The 18,705-nt window shown below is 43.1% G+C and overlaps 2 protein-coding genes across 4 annotated transcripts in view; both read right to left on the bottom strand.

The window, feature by feature from the left end:
* The window catches only part of LOC124124991, a 120,850-nt gene extending 111,951 nt beyond the window's left edge, over window positions 1–8,899 (bottom strand). For all 3 annotated transcript variants that reach the window (XM_048390509.1, XM_048390510.1, XM_048390511.1), the window contains exon 1: window positions 8,812–8,899. The gene's annotated coding sequence lies outside the window, so the exon portion shown is untranslated. The remainder of the gene's footprint in view (window positions 1–8,811) is intronic.
* LOC124124994 (putative inhibitor of apoptosis) lies at window positions 2,734–3,186 on the bottom strand. Its single transcript, XM_046488307.1, has one exon. It carries the CDS (start codon window positions 3,184–3,186, stop codon window positions 2,734–2,736), a length of 453 nt encoding a protein of 150 aa, XP_046344263.1.
* Window positions 8,900–18,705: the final 9,806 nt, after the last annotated feature.

The raw sequence follows: 18,705 nt of genomic DNA, 5'->3' as shown, positions 1-18,705 counted from the left end.
AGAACCTTGCAGTGGCCTGCCCTCAGTCCCGATTTAAATCCCATTGAGCACCTGTGGGACGAGATTCAAAGACGGCACAATGACGTCCGACCAAGGCCGACAACTGCAGCTGAACTGCGTCATGTGTTCCTCAGAGTGTGGACTCAAGTGCTTTTGGACTTCATCAACCACTTCATCCATTCCATGTATCGACGTTGCACGTCAGTCATCAAAGCACATGGCAAAAACACGAGATACTGACTTGTGATGCCATTTTCTCAGAGACTAGTGTTGTGTTTCACGTTAAGAACATTTGACACTTTAATTTCAACCTTCATGATCCGTTTTGCCAAGTTTCATCTTTTTAATATGTCCAAAGTATGTTCACAGGGTTAGGAAAAATAAGGTTTCTCATATATCTATCCATGGTGACTTTTCTTTTACGGTTCAGTATATATTCACCTGATGAAGTAGTAAGAATATACTCTGTTGTGTTCCTCATAATGAATGTTGTTCCTCATTTTCTAATCACTATATATTTGTTATATTTGACACAGTTGTCAATTACTTTGGATAGCTTCCTTTTGGGACACCCTGAACCAGATTAAAATGTTTAGAGAGGGATGAACCCAAAGGAACCCGACATTTTCTGTCTTGTGAAATGTTGGATATAAATTGGAGCAAGTGACCTCTCAATTAAAATACATGTAAATCTGGTGAAATAGCATGTTTTTACATTGCTTCTTGATGAGAAAAGATTGATATGCACTTCTTGGTAGTCATTAATAATTGCATTGTTTACAAATGATTCTAACAAAACTAAATGGTCAACAGTACTTCGATTTTGTCCGAAAAACCACTTTCACTATATGTGATTAGACTATTAGATAGGTCTGCAACGGTTCGGTTCGGTGCACCGAGAACCGGTACTTGTCTCGATTCGATCTTCGACCTACAATGTCTAGATTTCGATTCGGATCATGAGGTGCCCAGCCTAGAGTCTGATCCACTGAGTTGGTGGAGGAGAGAGAGGGAAAGTATCCCTTGTTGTCAAAATATGCCAAACAGTGCCTTGGCACACCTTGCACAAGTGTGGCTAGTGAGAGGGTCTTTTCAACAGCCGGGGATGTTGTGACTGCTCAGAGGGCTTCCCTCAGTAGTGACAATGTGGACATGCTTGTGTTTTTATCCAAAAACATGATCATCCCTGATGACCTGATTGACCTCACAGTCTGAGGTGATGAGATTGTCCTGTTGGTGCACAGTGTTGCACTGTTCAATAAAAAAGTTAAAGTAAATACACGTTTTGTTACTTATTTATGCATATTATACATGAATAATTGTATATTATTAGACTAATGAATCAAATCGAATGGAAATTATTGAGCATCAAACTGAATCGAAGTTTTGGTGAACCGTTGCAGCCCTACTATTAGATATTTCGTAGCATGATAATCTACTTTGACCATGCTTTCCATGGTTTTGCAAACACATCTGGTAAATGCATTTGGTGTATAATTTGAGGGATCTGTTTGATCCCGTCAGGTTGCAATAATATAACAGTTAGGGCATCACGACAAAAGGATGGAAATTTACCTCATGTCCCTATTTCATGAAAAAAATAGCTGGAAGGGTTTCTAGCCATGAATCTGGTAAGTGTTTGAAGGAGGACGAGGTTGGTGTCATTTGTGACCAACTACGGACCCGAATGGTGACTCGTGCCCCTCTAGAAAAATTTCATATTGGCGAACTAACATAAGGGTCCACTTACACAGAACAAGCTTAGTTACAATTGTTACAATTGTCCTATTCCACTTGCCCAAACCGACCTTAGCGCGATTGTAAGACGGCTTGGATTTAAGATCTTAGCTAAGATCGAAATCTTCAACGGTAGAGGTACAATTATCATAAACTCGACAACTGTCTACAGTTGTCTGCAAGCGTGCATAGTGGAACCGGTAACCAACACCCAACAGTACCTCCCTCCATCGCACCTTGCGAACACCTGGTAACATCATTATTATATTTGATAGTGATTCATAGACACATTGTCATGACATTGCTGGAATCGTAGTCAACTCATCTTGATTTGTAGTTTGGTTGAGATTGCCGATTCTGCGTTGGTCGAGATTTCAGATTCTCTGTCCAGGGAGGAGATGTACATCTCGTCAGATGATTTTGATCTATTTGAGTTGCTGAGTTAATCTGGTCATCATTGACCCAATAAATTGAAGTTTGTTAGAAAGCAGAGGCTGTAGTGATTTTGACAACTGTAGTCGGAGAAGAGACTGAAGCTGAATAGGCATTATTGAAAGGGATTTGAAATGAAATCAGTAATACCTTATATTCATCAGAGTTAGAGAATATTGTTATATTTGTAATCATGAACAAACAAAGGGCAGGGTTTTGATGAGGCTACATGCTCCACATTGCAGTGGGCGCACTGGATTTCAATGTGCATTCTGAAATTACATGCCATTTTCGAAGAGCAACAGGTTGAGGGGATATGCCATCTTCAAATGACTCTTATTTGAACATCTAAACTTAAACATCATAGAACTAATCAGTGAGATGAAAGCAATGATGAATGCGATCTTTCAGGAGAGATGGGAGAGATTTGGTGAAGAGGAAGATAAAAAAAAACGGGAACGGGAACCGGAATGTTAAACGGGAATGGAAACGTTATCCTAGGAAGGCGGCTATGCTACTTCATTCGCGTTGCTCTGATTCGCAGGCTCCTGGTAGATCTGATTCTCACTCAGATAGTGCAAGAAAGTAGCTGCCACGTTCTTGTTTCACCACCCCTGTCAGCTTGAGGTAGGCGCAGCGAGGGGACCGCTTGTGGTGTTCCACCCAAGGATCGTCGATTGCCGCCCATCTTCTCAGCCACACGCTGCAATGAAAGCAGAACACGCTATCGGTGCTTTGCACGTACACGAAGCCCGCATGGGCCATGTTTTCAGCAGACTGGGCCATCTGCATCGGCCACGCCTCAAAAGCAGTGACCGTGCTTTCAAAAGATTGATGACATGGCGACGTCAGCTTACTGGACGGCGACAACGGCGGCGGCGGCGGCGGCGGCTGCGACATATCATCACAATCATCCGTACTCTTAGTCCACAGATGAAACCTGGATCCACAAGCATCCGTCATCTCAGTCACCATGGACCCCTCACTCGTATTCGTACTGCTCTTCCTCTCTGCCATTCTGCCGATGCGATGATTTTCACAAGTGACTCCACTTGAGTGGCTTCACTCTTTATAGGAGTCTTTATAGGGACTGGATCGAACATCGATGCACGCTGATTGGTCCGACACACTGTGCGCTGATTGGTCCGTTTCGCCGCCCAGCCTGAGCCTCCATTGTTTGATCTTAAAGGTCTTATACAATGTCATGTCCTACCCCCGACACAGCTCTACCATCCTCTACTACCCTACAGATCGGTTGGAAAACTTCTCTCCTTTGTGCCGCATGTGTGCCGAAACCCAGTCAGAGACGTCCTGTGAGCACACGGACGAAGATAGGGCCTGGCTGGGCATGTACGCCACCGTAGAAGTCAATGAAGCCATGAAGAAGTTTGCTTACAAAGTGCTTCAGATCTACGAAGCTTGGCATTTCGACACCTTTGAGAAGTATGACCCTGACACACAGGTAGGAGGACTCTTTGCCCCTTATGTCTTCCATTTTTTTAAGCTGAAGCTCGAAGCCAGCTGTTACCGTGAGGGATGTACCGATCACGATGCTAACATCGAGGATATCTATCAGAAAGAATGCATCCAGCTGAACAAGGACAACATCAGGAAGAACCCAGGACTCCGAGCTCTTGCCAAGCTCTGTCTTAATTTGCACTTGGGCAAGTACACACAGCGCTTAGACTATAGTCAGTCAGTCTATATGAGTGACCCAAACAAGTACTTTGCTCTGTTGAGAGATGAACAAAATACAATCAACCATGTCTCCATCATCAACGAACATATGGTGCTGGTAAACTATACCCACAAGGAAGAATTCTGCACACCCGATTCTAATTCCAATATGGTCCTGGCTGCTTGGGTCCCTGCACAGGCGCGTCTCAAGCTGTACAAGACCCTCAGCCCATTGGATTGCAGGGCCTTGTACTTCGACATGGACAGTATCTTTTACATTCATCAAACCGGGAAATGGAATCCAGAAATGGGCAATACATTGGGAAGTTTTACAGACGAGCTGAACGGAAACACCATCAAGACGTTTGTGTCAGGAGGTCCCAAAAACTATGCCTATGACTTAATGAACCCAAGACCGGATGGAAAGCACACAACCTGCAAAGTGCGAGGGTTCACCTTGAGTGAGTGAGTTGGGATTAACGCCGCTTTTAACAGTTTTCCAGTTATATCGCAGCATGTCAGCTTAATGTGGGAGGAAAGCCCGAAGTGATGCAGGTCTACCACTTCGGTGAAACCCACGAGCACGGGTATGGTGCTGACAAACCTAGAAACATAATCGGGGTTCACCTTGAATTACAGAGCCCAACAACACCTCAACTTTGACACCATGAAAGGTCTGATTGAGGGGCAACGGTCTGGGGAGGAGGAGCAGAAAATCAGGTTGCATAACCCCCATCAGATCGTCCGTAAAGGACTTCAGCAAGGGAACGATCTTGTGACCCAACCCACCACAAAAGACTACCGCCTCGTTTACACCAAGCGACACATCGTCTACAGTTCAACCACAGGCCTGTCTATAGACACGCTCCCCTTTGGGTACAGAGACTAAACCATTTTCAAGATACGCACGTTTTGGAATAGATCACAAGATAATATCCCCGTACCATCCACAGACAGGGGGCCTAGCTGAACGTTACAACAAAACGCTATGTCATAGCCTTGTAAAGTATGCAAATGAAGCGTAAAATAACTTGGACATGCATCTTCCTCAGGCAATATTTGCCTACAGGACATCAACTAAGAATGAAGCCTGTTGAGTTGGATATACCAGTGGATCTGTAGAAGCTGATGATGTCAGTGCATTAGAAACTAGAATAAGTTCATTCATTGCCTTAGCTGATAGCCACTCCACTGCAGCATGCAACATATCAACTGCTGAGAAAACCCAGAAAGAACACTATGATTCTCCGTCTCTAAGGTATCTTACGAGAAGGATGATTAAGTGTTGCTGTTCAATTCCAGGAAACATTCTAGGAAAGAATAAACTGAAAACTCGCTGGTCTGGTCTGTTCATTGTAGAAAGTGTACTTAACAAAGGGACGTATCGTTTTCGTGAAAAGAAGACGATAATCAATGGTTCCAATTACTGTACATCGAATCGAAAGTAGCAAAGGACAATTCAACTACAGCGGGAAGGAGCAAACTCTTCACCTCAGAATCACGCAAGACTACAAAAATACAACCGAAGCACCCATTCAAGATAAGAAAGTTGTCATCACAACCGTCTAAAGGGTGATATATTCAGCAAGTTTGTCAGGTCGGGGAGCCTACTGATACACAAAGCTCTCAGTATGTCCATACCATAAGGTCTAGTGCATCAGAAAAACCCAATCGGGTCGCTGCGGTCGGGACCCCCTTGTTTATTATACAGTTGGCCAATAGTTGCAAAAGGCAAAAGCAAGCTTGTTTGGCCTTGAGTGTCAAAACACTCCATAATGAAAGCTCTCCAACTTTACTGCCTGCAAAAGCATCACCAAAGGATGTTGTTTGCATAAGAGGTGACAGAAACTGTCGTTTTCGTTCATTAAGTTTTGCAGTTTTTGGAAGTCTTCGTGGTATTGTATGAACTTTTGTTGTACAGTTTATGGTGTCCCACGCACATCTTTTGGATGATATATCTATCACTCCAATGGAAGTGAAATGGATCTTGATGGTACTTTTGGAACAGAGATTGAGATTATTTCCGCAGCTACAATGCTGAAGGCATCAATCCATGTCTATAGCAGAGTAGGAATGAAGAGTGGAGAACCAACATTCGGGTGGCTTGTGTACTCTCCTCTGGGAAACAACAAACATGTCTGAAGAAGCCATATATGAGCAACCATTTCCCGCCAGTCACAAGCACCGATACAACTGGCACCCATTCCCTGGAAAGAAGACCGTTCTTCAGAGTAGAAAAACATCTCTGAACTTTCAGACTTCATGTCAGAAATGTGTCCAAGGTGTGAATAGCTAACTACAGATTTAATAATTGACCGAGTAGAGATGGATTGTGTGTAACATGTATATATCTTTAATATAAATATGCATCAGTTCACAAAAATGCAAACTGAGTTGTTGTTACATAAATGTCCATTGTGTCCGAGATGTGCACACCTAATTACAGGCTTAAAAATTGACCGAGATTGAGATGGTGTGTGCGTAACATGTATCTTTCTTACATATAAATATGCATTCAATAAAAAAATGGCAAACGGTATTTTAGTTACTTGAATTGGTATTCAAGTTCGTCGACGGGTATACGATTATATAACATGATTGTTGATGATGCCATCAATAAAACATCATTTGTTTATAAACACCAAGTGCCTGTGATGTGCTGCCTCGGTTTTTCAATGACGGGCCAGAAACTATGGGGAATTTACCACATCACATATAGATTCACCTGCAATCAAGTCCTTATATCAGGATAATGAAGTAGGACACTGGTGTAAACCACAGTGTAATATTGTACCCTACCCTCGCGGAATATAAAACGAGTACCCGCCCTGTCGAAATTCGAACTTGGGATATGTTAAAGTTTTGATCAGAGCCACTGTGCTGTTTAAATCAAATTGGGGTCCAAATACTATGGGAGCCATAGTACTATGGGATGGGGGGTCCAATTACTATGATTTTTTTTATCATAGAAAGTACCGGAGGGGGGGGTCGGGGGGGGGGGGGGGGGGGGGTACAAATACCTAGGGGAGTCCAAATATTTCTTCACACCGGTCATCTTATGGACGGCATCATGGATGATCTGTTAGCTCTGCATCGACAGATGATGAGAACGAGTACCTAGTACAAAACTTGCCATGACGTTATACGTGAGAAGGTAAATACCGTCGTGGCGACATTGCCTACAGGGTATGCCATTTGGATGCCTCACGTGGGACTACATGTGGAAAAGGAAAGGAAAAAGGATGGAAACAGGCAACGGAAACAGACTGAACCATCCACTCTTCCTGACCAAAAAACCCCACAAAACAACATGGCGGACTGAACCATCTTCAACAACAACAAGAACAGCAACTACACCCACAGCGCCAGTGGCAGCAACAACACCAGCATCAGCAACAACACCAACAGCAGCAGTGGCAGCAGCAGCACCCGCAGATGGGCAGACAGAATATTTCAGTGACCCTGTCAAGTACTTTGCTCTTTTGAGAGATGAAAGAAATATCATCACAATTATCACCATCATCAATGAAGATAGTGTCGGTGAACTATACCTGCAAGAAAGAATAACTATACCCTCCAAGAAGTGGTGGATTCCATGCCTCTGGACGATGGTCAGCCTCAGATACAGCAGCAACACCAGCAGTAACAGCACCACCAGCAGCATCGGGAAGACCTTTTTGACTGTGACGATGGTTGAAGTCCGCTTTTTTCGCATTGTTTCGCATTGTTCGCATTGTATCTTAGTTGAAGTTGTTATTGTTCATCATTAAACAGAAATGAATTGAACTGACTCTTTCTGTCTTGATGATCTCAACTACAATAGGGTGCAAAACCGAGGGTAGTGGCTGAGTTGAGATGTCATTTACGTTGTCTGTCTGTCAATCTGTCATGTCTGTGCACGAGCTCGTTGAAAAAATGATAAAAGAGTCAGGCCATGCTTGCAAGGAACAGTTGCCTGGTTTCAGTCACCCTGAACACAGGATAGAGTCATATCACATCATCAGTGACATGTAAGAGGTCATGGAGTCCACATTGCGTTCAGACTGTTGTAAGACATTTTCTAGAAGAGATGCCTTACTTCATCATAAAAAACACGTCCATGGCTTATCACGAAAACCATCACCTAAGAGACCAGTGAGATCACTGCCACCACCGACGCCACCAACACCACTGCCACCGCCCCCACCACTGCCGCCACCATCACCGCTGCCATGTCAGTCAACCTGAACACAGGACGGCATCACGTGGTGGTGATGATGATGATGATGATGAAGAAGAAGTCATGACCTCCCCTTTGACCCTACGTCACACTTTTACGATGTTCATTGCAGGGCCCACAGGATCTGGAAAAAGTTCCTTTGTGAAATCATGTATGGTGCAGATGCTTCGTCCCGAGGTGTTGGATACACCACACCATCGCATTGTGTGGATGTACAGTGAATGGCAACTGCTCGTTCATGAGCTGGAAGAGATGGCAGACTGCTTAGGGGTCACTCTTGAGTTTGTGCGGATCATGCCTTGCCAGAAAAAGGGGTGGCCCAGCATTGGCTGGTCATCGAGGATTTGGTGGGCGACAATACAAAAGAAGAAGTGCTGCAAAGGTTCACCAAGAAAAGTCATCCGTGTTCTATCTCACTCAGAACTTGTTTGCCCAATCACTGCAACATCGCACCATTACTCTGAATGCTCACTACATGGTCCTCTTTAAAAATCCGAGAGATGCATCGCAGATCGACAATCTGGCTCACCATGTGTTTCCAGGCAAAGTTCTTTTTCTGCCTGATCCTATGAAGACGCCACCCAAGAACCTTACACTTACCTGTTCTTGGACTTGAAACCAACCACGTTGTAAGACCATCGCGTACTAGCCCGCCTGTTTCCGAGATCTGAGATGCTGATAGTGTATGTAACAAACCAATGAGATGAGGATAGGAGACTTTCATAAAAGCAGACGAACCAGCTGACCTTATTTCAGTTAAGTCACAGCCATCATGGGGCAAAGACGGTCTATGAATGCCATGCCACCATCCCAAGATGTCCCCGAAGTGGGTGTCTGAAAAGGTGAGAGAACAAGGTAGAAAAAACACACTCTTAATGGACGACACATGGCAACTCGATGACATCCACGAGGCACGACCTTCTCCTTCTTACACCTTGAGTCATCCTTCTCATCCTGGCTATGTTTCATTTCAACAATGTCTGAGGTCTTTTCAAACGTGGCCTAAACAGATGGGGCAGACCCCTTATGACATGGCCATGGCTGGCTGTTTCTATCAAGGACGAGGTGATCACTCTGCCAATGGGAAGCCACAGACAAACCCTGGAAAGAACATCTGAAGTACGCCAAAGTCCCCTGTGAATACATGTGTGTATTTTGTTCTGATGCAATGCAATGATGGTATAAAAGAAAGAGCAGCGTCAGAAGGTCATGTTACACTTTTTCCCTCCTATCATGGATGAACCACTCGGGTTGAGCACCTTGGATTTAGAAGCCATCGTGGCTGAGGACGGTCCACTTCATACCATCTACTGGGGCACCCTGGCTAGAGATGACTTTGCCAAACTGGGATGGCAACAGGAGGAACCCTTTTACCCAAAAGCATACATGGTCAAAACAGATCCAAGTGATCAACCTGGCACACACTGGGTGAGCATCTGCCGTCCAGCTCCTTGATCCGTGGAAATGATGGACTGTATTCATTACCCCTGTTTAAAGAGACTTTGAATCGCATGGGTCAGATGGAAAAACGATGCAATACACACCCCTTACAACATGAATACAGCACCTTGTTTGGGGTGTACTGTCTCTACATGCTGACATATCGTGTACGTGGATGGACTTTTAATCAAGTGTTAGCTATATTGGACTGGAAGGATACAGTCAAGAATGATGCCACGGTATTAGAATGGTTTCATACCAAAGTGTCTATCTCTGTTCCTGTGGATGAGATGCCTGCCTTTCGACTGAGTGCCCAGACGCGTACCCAACATCAAAAGAACCAACCTTTCTGCCCTTATTGACCTGACACTTGTTCACTGCGCTTTGTGAATGTACAAACGTTCACACCCTAGTTGCAAAAGTTCCTGTTCACTGCGTTTTATGAGTGTACATACGCTCACACCCTAATTGACTGACATGCCACGAACCATGCAGACATCCCAGCAAGCCTCCCTGACTACATTCTACGATTCACCTCGACTACATTCTACGGGGAAGGAAGAGGAGAAAAGACTCCCATGTGCCAAAGGACCCCAAAGGCTGCTCGTCAGAGCGCTCTGGCTCCCTCCTCTTGAGAAGAAAAGGCTCCCCCGGCGATTGCGGATCCTCAAGGTTGCTCATCAGAGCACACTGACACCCTCCTCCCTCCACACCCTAAAGAGTCGGCACCATCATAGAAGACGCCATGCCCCGACTGTGGCTACTTTGCATCATCACAGGAGGCGCCATGCCCCAGCTGTCAATTATTTGGTCGTTGGCCACCATGTTGCTACTACTGAGTGCCACGGCCCTAGAAAGCTAGGATGACGTTTCCGTTCCCGTTTCCCGTTCCCGTTTTTTATTTTTTATTTTCACCAAACGGCCCTTTTCCAGGCCACCCATCTCTCCCGAAAGATTGCTTTCATCATTGCATTGACTACTCTCTCCACCACCAACAACAAAACAAAATAAAGAACCCTCCCCCTCCTCCTCCTCCCTCCCTCCACCCCATCCTCCCACGGCCATCTTGGATCAGCACGCACTCCCCGGAACCGGAAGTGCCGCCATGCGTAGAACCACTTCCGGTGCCAAAGAGGGGTCTCTTGCCGTCCAGTATATATTACAGATGAAGTGTGTAGAATATAACGTTAAACTATACCGATAACTGGCTTTGATCTGTGCAACAATAAAACAACGTGTTTCAAACGATAACAATATCCGTCTTTGCTGCAGCAGGTGTAAGCTTTCCTGACAGTTCAGGCCCACGCACCCCCAGGTTAACTATGGATTACACCCTTGCGGTCAGAGAGAACTTTTAGGATGAATTGCATCTGATTCTAAACTTTCCTTTGTATGGGTGTATGAATTAAAACACGCACAAGAACATGATTAAAACGCAGTGATGATGTTTCTTGATGGCAAAATTGAAAGCTCTTCGAAATTGCACTTTGCATTTTTGTCATAACCAGAAGTAATATTCCTTATCGCCGGAATTGATTGTTTGCACTTTATACTTATAAGCACACATGCAGCTATCTTTATGAATTAAAATCGCGATATTTCTTCTACCTTTTTCAAGTGACGAGGACTTTATTCACGAGATTGTCATTAGATAGCTAACTCGTATAAATATAATCTTCAAAAAAAGGAACCGCAAAGCCAGATTTGTGTGAGGTAGGAAAATACATTTATACGAAGAACCGTACATGGTAGTGAGCCAAAATGTTGTGTAGAGAACACTTGGTGATTGTAGTCATCTCAGTTATAGGTACATAGGAAAAGTCCAAGGTGAAGGTCAGCTACCATCAACAACGCATATGTCCCCCGTTGGAATCGATAGCAGCCTGACATCCTGCCCATGGAAGAGACGAGCATGTGAATCACATCCTGGGGACAGGTAGCCCACTCGGCCTGCAACGCAAAAGCCAACTGCTGCAACGTCCGAGGTTGATATTGACGGTGGCGGAGCCTTCTATCCAATTCTTCCCACAGGTGCTCTATCGGGTTCAAATTCGGGGATCTGGATAGTCAGGGGAGAACATCAACGTTTTTGTTGTGTAGACAGGCTCTGGTGATCCGTCCTGTATGCGGTCAAGCCTTGTCCTGCTGGAATACACCGTTGCCTTTGGCTACAATTGGGAGGACGTGTAGTAGGAGCATTTCGTTGACGTATCGTTGAGTCGTAAGATTGCCCTGGGATATGGACCAAACCTGTGCTGCCATGATGAGAGATATCCGCCCACATCATAATGCTACCCCCACCAAACCTGTCCACTTCGTGTACGCAGTTTCCGGCGTGACGTTCTCCCCGACGTCTGTAGACCCTTGCACTTCCATCCCCTCGACGGTGGAGAAATCTTGATTCGTCGCTGAACCAGACATCTCTCCATCGCAGTTGAGGCCATATCGTGTGTGGACGACACCACTGCAGCCGTTGTTGACGATGTTGTCGACTCAATATGGCGCGTCGAACAGGGCGTCTTCCTCGTAGACCTGCTGCTCTTAAACGGTTTAAATTGTCGGAGATTCTGCCAGTCCGGATATTTGGGATGCGGGGGTGGTCGTCCTTTCACGTATGTGGCGCAGTCGGATGTAGCGATCTTGGACGGGGGTGGTTACTCTTGGTCGTCCCGATCACGTGTTGGCCCATGCTGTTTAACCCGATCCCATAGCCTTGTGGTGTTGCTGGGCGCTATATTGAAAACCTTGGCTACAGTTGTTTCTTTGTACTTCTGTTAAACTTGGCATGTTGTTGAACTGTCACTGTTCGATTGACGTAGATGCCAGGCAATCAAAAACCCTGCACTTTAATACTGTTTATAGTGCTGCTGCACGTGCCGTTCGTGCGGCCCCATAGCCGTTTCGTAAATGCACTGGGTGTGTTTTTCCGAATCGTACGTGTTTCCCGACTAATGGTTTGCATGTCCTTGTGATCATTTTGTTCCGGGAAATTTGTCACCCTATAACACATAAACCTCTTTATTTTGCACCTCTTTATCCGCTAATTTTGCTTTTATAGCCAACAATATCCGTTTTGCGTTTCTTTTTTTAAAGAGTATATGATGTGTTTGTTATGTATTAATTTCGTGATACCAGTGTTGTAACCAAGGCATAGCTTTTTCATAATTACAAGATGCCTTGTAAGGATATAGCTATGTCGTAGATACAACACAAGTAAATTTTACAGTTCTAAAACGAAGCTCCGGGTAACAGCACATATTGTGGCATGTTTAGAAGAAGTCACCAATTAACAAGTAAAATAAACTTTCGGTTATATCATCAGTAGGGCCCCGCAAATACCAGTCGAAATAGGTCCCCAAGTCTTCATATTTGTCAGCCATCTTTATTATAGTGAGTATTGCAAGGATGTGTTATCTGATTGAAAGTGCGTCATCGTATCATGTTGTGACAGGGGCCATTGCTGAATTGGTGTGCCTCGTCCAGACTGTATGGTTTATTTGTTGAGTAAATATAGCAAGTATATTGCTGACAGTGACTAAGAACAACATTCACTCATTTACTATTTACCATTTATCATTCATCTATAGTGAGTGAGTGAGTATGGTTTTACGCCGCTTTTAGCAATATTCCAGCAATATCAGGGCGGGGGACACCAGAATCATTCATCTATAACACATATTTAACAAATGTGAGGTGTATTAACGTATTTTGTTTTGTAATATTGTTTTATGTTTAAGGCTCAAATGTAAGAATGTATACAATTTAATTCAAGCGTTGGAAATTATATTGCGTTTGTTTGAGAAGTAAACAAATTACACACTTACCTCGCGCCACCTGGTTTCGTCGGCGTCTACCAGTAAACTGAAATGTATGCACGGCGTATCCGTTAGACAATCATATGAAAGATAACAAACGCAGGTCTCATCTGAGCTGACAAAATCATATCAGCCACGAGTCACGTCATAGCCTACTTGAAGTACCAGATTCATGTTATGAATATGTCCCCAGCAATGTCTCCTTGTCGTAAAATCCGACTTAGTGGATCAGGTGACCAACCCAAGTGACCTGGATGATTATGCAGCATTGTCGTGCCCGCATCGGCATCAAACGTTGCTGATAATATTCAGCAAGGGTTTGTCTGGTACTCGATGATTGACAGGCCGTTGTAATATTGCAGGTACATTGTACAGTTAAACAAGAAACATACAAAACAAGTTGTGCTCCAATGATGATAGTGTACTCCATTGTTTATGTTATGCTACCATGTTAATGTTGTCCTCTCATGTTAATGTTTTCCTCTAATGTTAATGTTGTGCTCCCATGGTAATGCTGTGCTACCATGTTAATGTTGTCCACCCATGTTGTGCTCACTTGTTAATGTTGTGCTCACTTGTTAATGTTGTCCTCCAATGTTAATGTTGTACTTCTATGTTAATGTTGTGCCCCCATTTTAATGTTGTACTCCCATTTTAATGCTGTATTCCCATATTAATGTTGTCCTCCTTGCTTTATGCTGTGCTCCCATCTTAATGCTGTGCGCCCTTGTTAATGCCGTGCTCCCATGTTACTGTTGTGCTCCCATGTTAATGCTGTGCTCCCATGTTAATGTTGTACTCCAATGTTAATGTTGTACTCCAATGATAATGTTGTACTCCCATGTTAATGCTGTGCTCCCATGTTAATGTTGTACTCCCATGTTGATGGTATCCTCCAATGTTAATCTTGTACTCCCATGTTAATGCTGTGCTACCATGTTAATGTTGTGCTCCCATGTTAATGCTGTCCTCCAATGCTAATATTGTGCTCCCATGTTAATGTTCTCCTCTAATGTTAATGTTGTCCTCGAATGTTAATGTTGTCATCGCATGTTAATGTTGTACTCCCATGTTAATGCTATGCTACCATGTTAATGTTGTGCTCCCTTGTTTTTGTTGTGCTCACTTGTTAATGTTCTCCTCTAATGTTAATGTTGTGCTCCTTTGTTAAGGTTGTGCTCCCTTGTTACAGTTGTGCTCCCTTGTTATAGCTGTGCTCCCATTTTAATGTTGTGCTCCCATGTAAATGTTATGCTCCCATGTTAATGTGGTCTGTTAATGATTTGTTCACTTGTTTATGTAGTGCTCCATTGTTAATGTTGTGCTCCCTTGTTCTAATTGTTTATTCACAAAAAGTGTTAGGCCGTAGGCCTATTACACAGAACTATTTACAGAGAGAGGGAGAAAAATGCTCCAATGATGATATTGTACTCCATTGTTTATGTTATGCTACCATGTTAATGTTGTCCTCTCATGTTAATGTTTTCCTCTAATGTTAATGTTGTGCTCCCATGGTAATGCTGTGCTACCATGTTTATGTTGTCCTCCCATGTTGTGCTCACTTGTTAATGTTGTGCTCACATGTTAATGTTGTGCTCACTTGTTAATGTTGTGCTCACTTGTTAATGTTGTGCTCACTTGTTGATGTTGTCCTCCCATGTTAATGTTGTACTTCTATGTTAATGTTGTGCCCCCATTTTAATGTTCTACTCCCATTTTAATGCTGTATTCCCATATTAATGTTGTCCTCCTTGCTTTATGCTGTGCTCCCATGTTAATGCTGTGCGCCATTGTTAATGCCGTGCTCCCATGTTAATGTTGTGCTCCCATGTTAATGTTGTACCCCCATGTTAATGCTGTGCTCCCATGTTAATGTTGTCCTCCAATGTTAATGGTGTCCTCCAATGTTAATGTTGTGCTCCCATGTTAATGCTGTGCGCCCATGTAAATGTTGTACTCCCATGTTAATGTTGTACTCCCATGTTAATGTTCTCCTCCCATGTTAATGCTGTACTTCCATGTTAATGCTGTGCGCCCATGTTAATGCTGTGCTCCCATGTTAATGTTGTACTCCCATGTTGATGGTATCCTCCAATGTTAATCTTGTACTCCCATGTTAATGCTGTGCTACCATGTTTATGTTGTGCTCCCATGTTAATGCTGTGCTACCATGTTAATGTTGTGCTCCCATGTTAATGCTGTCCTCCAATGTTAATGGTGTGCTCCCATGTTAATGTTCTCCTCTAATGTTAATGTTGTCCTCGAATGTTAATGTTGTCATCGCATGTTAATGTTGTACTCCCATGTTAATGCTGTGCTACCATGTTAATGTTGTGCTCCCTTGTTTATGTTGTGCTCACTTGTTAATGTTGTACTACCATGTTAAGGTTGTGCTCCCATGTTAATGTTCTCCTCTAATGTTAATGTTGTGCTCCCTTGTTAAGGTTGTGCTCCCTTGTTACAGTTGTGTTCCCTTGTTATAGTTGTGCTCCCATTTTAATGTTGTGCTCCCATGTAAATGTTATGCTCCCATGTTAATGTGGTCTGTTAATGATTTGTTCACTTGTTTATGTAGTGCTCCATTGTTAATGATGTGCTCCCTTGTTCTAATTGTTTATTCACAAAAAGTGTTAGGCCGTAGGCCTATTACACAGAACTATTTACAGAGAGAGGGAGAAAAATGCTCCAATGATGATATTGTACTCCATTGTTTATGTTATGCTGCCATGTTAATGTTGTCCTCTCATGTTAATGTTTTCCTCTAATGTTAATGTTGTGCTCCCATGGTAATGCTGTGCTACCATGTTAATGTTGTCCTCCCATGTTGTGCTCACTTGTTAATGTTGTGCTCACTTGTTAATGTTGTCCTCCCATGTTAATGTTGTACTTCTATGTTAATGTTGTGCCCCCATTTTAATGTTCTACTCCCATTTTAATGCTGTATTCCCATATTAATGTTGTCCTCCTTGCTTTATGCTGTGCTCCCATGTTAATGCTGTGCGCCATTGTTAATGCCGTGCTCCCATGTTAATGTTATGCTCCCATGTTAATGTTATGCTCCCATGTTAATGTTGTACCCCCATGTTAATGTTGTGCTCCCATGTTAATGTTGTACTCCCATGTTAATGCTGTGCTCCCATGTTAATGTTGTACTCCCATGTTAATGTTGTACTCCCATGTTAATGTTGTACTCCCATGTTAATGTTCTACTCCCATGTTAATGTTGTACTTCCATGTTAATGCTGTGCGCCCATGTTAATGCTGTGCCCCCATGTTAATGTTGTACTCCAATGTTAATGTTGTACCCCCATGTTAATGCTGTGCTCCCATGTTAATGTTGTCCTCCAATGTTAATGTTCTACTCCCATGTTAATGTTGTGCTCCCATGTTAATGTTGTACTCCCATGTTGATGCTGTGCTCCCATGTTAATGTTGTACTCCCATGTTAATGTTGTACTCCCATGTTAATGTTGTACTCCCATGTTAATGTTCTCTTCCCATGTTAATGCTGTACTCCCATGTTAATGCTGTGCGCCCATGTTAATGCTGTGCTCCCATGTTGATGTTGTACTCCAATGTTAATGTTGTACTCCCATGTTAATGCTGTGCTCCCATGTTAATGTTGTACTCCCATGTTGATGGTATCCTCCAATGTTAATCTTGTACTCCCATGTTAATGCTGTGCTACCATGTTAATGTTGTGCTCCCATGTTAATGCTGTCCTCCAATGTTAATGTTGTGCTCCAATGTTAATGGTGTGCTCCCATGTTAATGCTGTCCTCCAATGTTAATGTTGTGCTCCCATGTTAATGTTGTGCTCCCATGTTAATGTTCTCCTCTAATGTTAATGTTGTCCTCGAATGTTATTGTTGTCATCGCATGTTAATGTTGTGCTCCCATGTTAATGTTCTCCTCTAATGTTAATGTTGTCCTCGAATGTTATTGTTGTCATCGCATGTTAATGTTGTACTCCCATGTTAATGCTGTGCTACCATGTTAATGTTGTGATCCCTTGTTTATGTTGTGCTCACTTGTTAATGTTGTACTACCATATTAAGGTTGTGCTCCCATGTTAATGTTCTCCTCTAATGTTAATGTTGTGCTCCCTTGTTAAGGTTGTGCTCCCTTGTTACAGTTGTGCTCCCTTGTTATAGTTGTGCTCCCATTTTAATGTTGTGCTCCCATGTAAATGTTATGCTCCCATGTTAATGTGGTCTGTTAATGATTTGTTCACTTGTTTATGTAGTGCTCCATTGTTAATGTTGTGCTCCCTTGTTCTAATTGTTTATTCACAAAAAGTGTTAGGCCGTAGGCCTATTACACAGAACTATTTACAGAGAGAGGGAGAAAAATGCTCCAATGATGATATTGTACTCCATTGTTTATGTTATGCTACCATGTTAATGTTGTCCTCTCATGTTAATGTTTTCCTCTAATGTTAATGTTGTGCTCCCATGGTAATGCTGTGCTACCATGTTGTGCTCACTTGTTAATGTTGTCCTCTCATGTTAATGTTTTCCTCTAATGTTAATGTTGTCCTCCCATGTTAATGTTGTGCTCCCATGTTAATGTTCTCATCCCATGTTAATGTTGTACTCCAATGTTAATGCTGTGCGTCCATGTTAATGCTGTGCTCCCATGTTAATGTTGTACTCCAATGTTAATGTTGTACCCCCATGTTAATGCTGTGCTCCCATGTTAATGTTGTCCTCCAATGTTAATGTTCTACTCCCATGTTAATGTTGTGCTCCCATGTTAATGTTGTACTCCCATGTTAATGCTGTGCTCCCATGTTAATGTTGTACTCCCATGTTAATGTTGTACTCCCATGTTAATGCTGTGCGCCCATGTTAATGCTGTGCTCCCATGTTGATGTTGTACTCCAATGTTAATGTTGTACTCCCATGTTAATGCTGTGCTCCCATGTTAATTTTGTACTCCCATGTTGATGGTATCCTCCAATGTTAATCTTGTACTCCCATGTTAATGCTGTGCTACCATGTTTTTGTTGTGCTCCCATGTTAATGCTGTGCTACCATGTTAATGTTGTGCTCCCATGTTAATGCTGTCCTCCAATGTTAATGTTGTGCTCCCATGTTAATGTTCTCCTCTAATGTTAATGTTGTCCTCGAATGTTAATGTTGTCATCGCATGTTAATGTTGTACTCCCATGTTAATGCTGTGCTACCATGTTAATGTTGTGCTCCCTTGTTTATGTTGTGCTCACTTGTTAATGTTGTTCTACCATGTTAAGGTTGTGCTCCCATGTTAATGTTCTCCTCTAATGTTAATGTTGTGCTCCCTTGTTAAGGTTGTGCTCCCTTGTTACAGTTGTGCTCCCTTGTTATAGTTGTGCTCCCATTTTAATGTTGTGCTCCCATGTAA

The sequence above is a fragment of the Haliotis rufescens genome, unplaced genomic scaffold, assembly GCF_023055435.1.
Source record: "Haliotis rufescens isolate VD_foot unplaced genomic scaffold, xgHalRufe1.0.p SCAF_9, whole genome shotgun sequence".
Lineage (NCBI taxonomy): Eukaryota > Metazoa > Mollusca > Gastropoda > Lepetellida > Haliotidae > Haliotis > Haliotis rufescens.
The sequence above is the reverse complement of the archived record's forward strand: the minus strand, read 5'-3'. Positions and strand labels throughout refer to the sequence as shown.